Below are 3,114 nucleotides of genomic sequence, written 5' to 3' on the forward strand. Positions count from 1 at the left end.
AGTATTTTTATAGTATATATGTGTTATTTTATATGTGTTATTTTTATAGTATATATGTGTTATTTTACTTTGTTACCACGGGTTATAACCTAACGAAAATATAAAACCGAATATTAAACGTGACGTTTTGATAGATCTTACAAGTTCATTAATTTTGGCCCACTGATACGATGTTCGGGTCACCCGGAACCCGGAATATTGATTTCGACACCAAAGTATCCCTTTGTGGGAAAATATCTCTTTATTTGTATTTTCTTTTTCTTTTTATGGTACAAAGAAAAAATATCACCTCTTTATCTCCGTCAGAGCTCTGTTTCCATCAGGACACGAGCATCCTCAGATCGAAGCCCCACCACCTCCATCGACAGATCAGATGGCTAGCCTATGGCGAGCCGTGATGGGCGATTCACCGCCCAACGCCGACGATTATGACGGCGTCGAGTACTGGTTAAATCCCGAGCGCACCGGCTGGCTCACAAAGCAAGGTGAGTACATCAAGACCTGGCGTCGCCGTTGGTTCGTCTTGAAACAAGGAAAGGTCTTCTGGTTCAAGGAGTCCATCGTTACTCGCGGCTCCCGCCCACGTGGTGTGATCCCAGTGGCCGCTTGCCTCACAGTGAAAGGAGCCGAAGATGTCATCAACAAGCAGTTCGCTTTTGAGCTCTCGACCCGATCCGATACCATGTACTTCATTGCAGATTCGGAAAAAGAGAAGGAGGATTGGATCAATTCGATCGGAAGGTCAATTGTTCAGCTCTCGAGGTCTGTCACTGACAAAGAGATCGTTGATTATGATAGCAACAGATGATCATTTGCTCTAACGATCTCTATCTCTTTAACAATTTTGTCTGTAAAATTTGGTACGATGCTCTTCCCTTTGGTTTGTATATGAAGCGATAAAATAATTTCTCTTGTTTAAATTAATTCGAAGTACAATATGAGAATTTCTATGCTTTTAGGGTTTCTTCGTGACATCTGCGAATTGAGGTGATCAATTCTAGGAGATGATTGATTGCTCTTCTTTTTTTCTGATCATTTATTTTGAATGTGGCTATGGCTGCAGTATTCACAACAATTGCTGTGGTATCTGGCACCCAAAATACAAATTTCTTACTATGCAACTAGGAAGTCTAGGCCCTAGGGTCATGTTATGTAGATGCATCTATTCAGAATAAGAAATGCAAATCATCACTCTGAAGTTGATGGAAAGGTCCTAAACGTCGTGCATTGTGTTCTTATGTTTAGCTCATTATTACTGATTTACTTTTGGTGTCGGGAAATGAAAGTTACATCTTTTGACAAAAAGTCTTGGGTTATCTTGATTCCCTTCTATAGTCATAGTCTGGTAGTGAAATGAAGAAACCTGTATCATCTATGTAGCTGCTTGACCATATGTCCATATCTAATCTTTAGAAATGATTTTTATTTTTTTATATTAGATCTTGTTGTATCCAGATAGGCTCACTTCAGTGAGTATTGCAGTACTGCTTAATCATTTGCCTGTTACTTTGGATTGTAATTGGGGAATCAATCAATCATGAAGACATTGAACAGCTATGTAGACTTATTATAATGGATGATGCTGGTTGGTGTTCTTTCTGGCCTCATGGAAACAAATACCTGACATAAAGAATCCCGTATCACTTAGTTACGAAACCTAGTCTTCAGAACTCGGGGATTGTTTGATCAATTGATGAACTCTCTTATGATAACGAAAGTAAGTCTTAACTTACATCTCCTTCCTATGTAGGACAAAGTAATGAGACATCTCAATCTTCATTTCAACACAACACATTTAAGGATCAATATCTTATTCAAAGGAACTCCATTTTGGACGTATTATATTATATCAAATTATCAATACTAAGTTCTATTCCAAAAAGAGCTTAAAACCAGTTTTGTTTTTGGGTCCCAAGTAGCCAACTCTTAATCAAGTCACTGAATTGATATGCTTGTTTGCCAATTGCCATCCATTTTCACCACAAATCAACGAAATGTTCTGTGCTTATTTTATATTTTGCCTTTTTATTTGAAGTATATATATACATACTCTCACCTATTACCCAGGGATATTCTTAGTTCCCATATTCTAATTATATATATAATTAGCTAAATTATGTAAAAGCCCATCAGATTACACAAATTTAGTGGTAAGAAACAAAGTTGAGTAATCTCTTCCAAATTCCAATGTTGGTTTACAACATACTAGTATTTAATAACACGATAACAAAGAAATTCATACAAACAGATGTTTAGCTGGAGAAGAGGGACTCATCGATCTCAATTTTGACAACTTCACCGTCGTCAAATCGATCCTTCTTTGGTGGAGCTGGTGGAACAGGCACTCTCGGTGGTCCTCTCCCCTTCTTCTTGTTTCTTGGTCTCGCCTGTCAATTCACACGCCATAGCCCATAGATGATTACGAGGTATACACGCCCGCGATATATCAAAAACTATTATCCTGAAACTGAGAAATTGAAAAACTCACATTCCCGAAGGAGTGATTGAATCGCTTTCCTTTGGCAGTCTTCTTGTCCCCTCTTCCACAATAAACTGAAACCTCAAAACGACGGTATTGTTAGGTAAACCGTATACCAGATTCAATCAAGGTTAAATTGCAGAAAACAAAACAAACAAATTTAGGGTTTACGTACTCAGTGGTGAGATTGAGGTGGTTCCAGAAGAAAAGAGAGACATTGACGAAGATGGAGATAGGGGAATGGTGGTTATGGATGGAGAACGACAGAAAGAAAGAAAATTATAAGCCGTTGGAATAGTTGTAACGGCGACCGCCATTGGCGCCATCGTCGGAAGCAATGAGCTTTCTCCGTCGAAATGATAACTGAAGATAAGAGTTGCTATATTCACCACTTAAATCACCTTGATCCCCGTTATACCATTTTACACGGGAATACGACGCCGTAAGAGTTTCAATCGGCCAATGTCTTTTTTTTTTCTTTTTTTTTTTAATTTATTTATATACCTTTTAAATAATTTTTTCTTTACTTACCTGATGACCATCAATATTTGGTAATTGGTTGAAAAGGTTAAAAATCTAATCGAGTCAAAACCAATTTCGGATCAATCAAATTTTAGTTTGATTTCAGCTCAAAC

General features: G+C 37.8%; 1 protein-coding gene and 1 pseudogene across 1 annotated transcript; one reads left to right on the top strand and one right to left on the bottom strand.

Annotated features, from left to right (window-relative positions):
- The first annotated feature begins 258 nt into the window (after nt 1-258).
- Nucleotides 259-924, top strand: LOC145088563 (pleckstrin homology domain-containing protein 1 pseudogene; annotated as a pseudogene).
- A 1,190-nt stretch (nt 925-2,114) lies between these two features.
- LOC145088564 (small ribosomal subunit protein bTHXc-like) lies at nt 2,115-2,870 on the bottom strand. The gene is made up of 3 exons (XM_079026935.1): nt 2,655-2,870; nt 2,489-2,553; nt 2,115-2,387 (listed from the first exon to the last, which is right to left on the bottom strand). The coding sequence occupies exons 1-3, from the start codon at nt 2,803-2,805 to the stop codon at nt 2,253-2,255; spliced, it is 351 nt and encodes a 116-aa protein (XP_078883061.1). The 5' UTR covers nt 2,806-2,870; the 3' UTR covers nt 2,115-2,252.
- Between the last annotated feature and the right edge of the window lie 244 nt (nt 2,871-3,114).

Source organism: Lactuca serriola, chromosome 2, assembly GCF_051521515.1.
Source record: "Lactuca serriola cultivar US96UC23 chromosome 2, Lser_US96UC23_V15, whole genome shotgun sequence".
Classification (NCBI taxonomy): Eukaryota; Viridiplantae; Streptophyta; class Magnoliopsida; order Asterales; family Asteraceae; genus Lactuca; species Lactuca serriola.

Coding starts and splice junctions, on each gene's coding strand:
- LOC145088564 (XM_079026935.1), bottom strand. CDS start 2,805: ATGGCGCCAATGGCGGTCGCCGTTACAACTATTCCAACGGCTTATAAT. Junction 2,554..2,654: donor CACCTCAATCTCACCACTGA/GTACGTAAACCC, acceptor TTGAGGTTTCAG/TTTATTGTGGAAGAGGGGAC. Junction 2,388..2,488: donor TCAATCACTCCTTCGGGAAT/GTGAGTTTTTCA, acceptor GTGAATTGACAG/GCGAGACCAAGAAACAAGAA.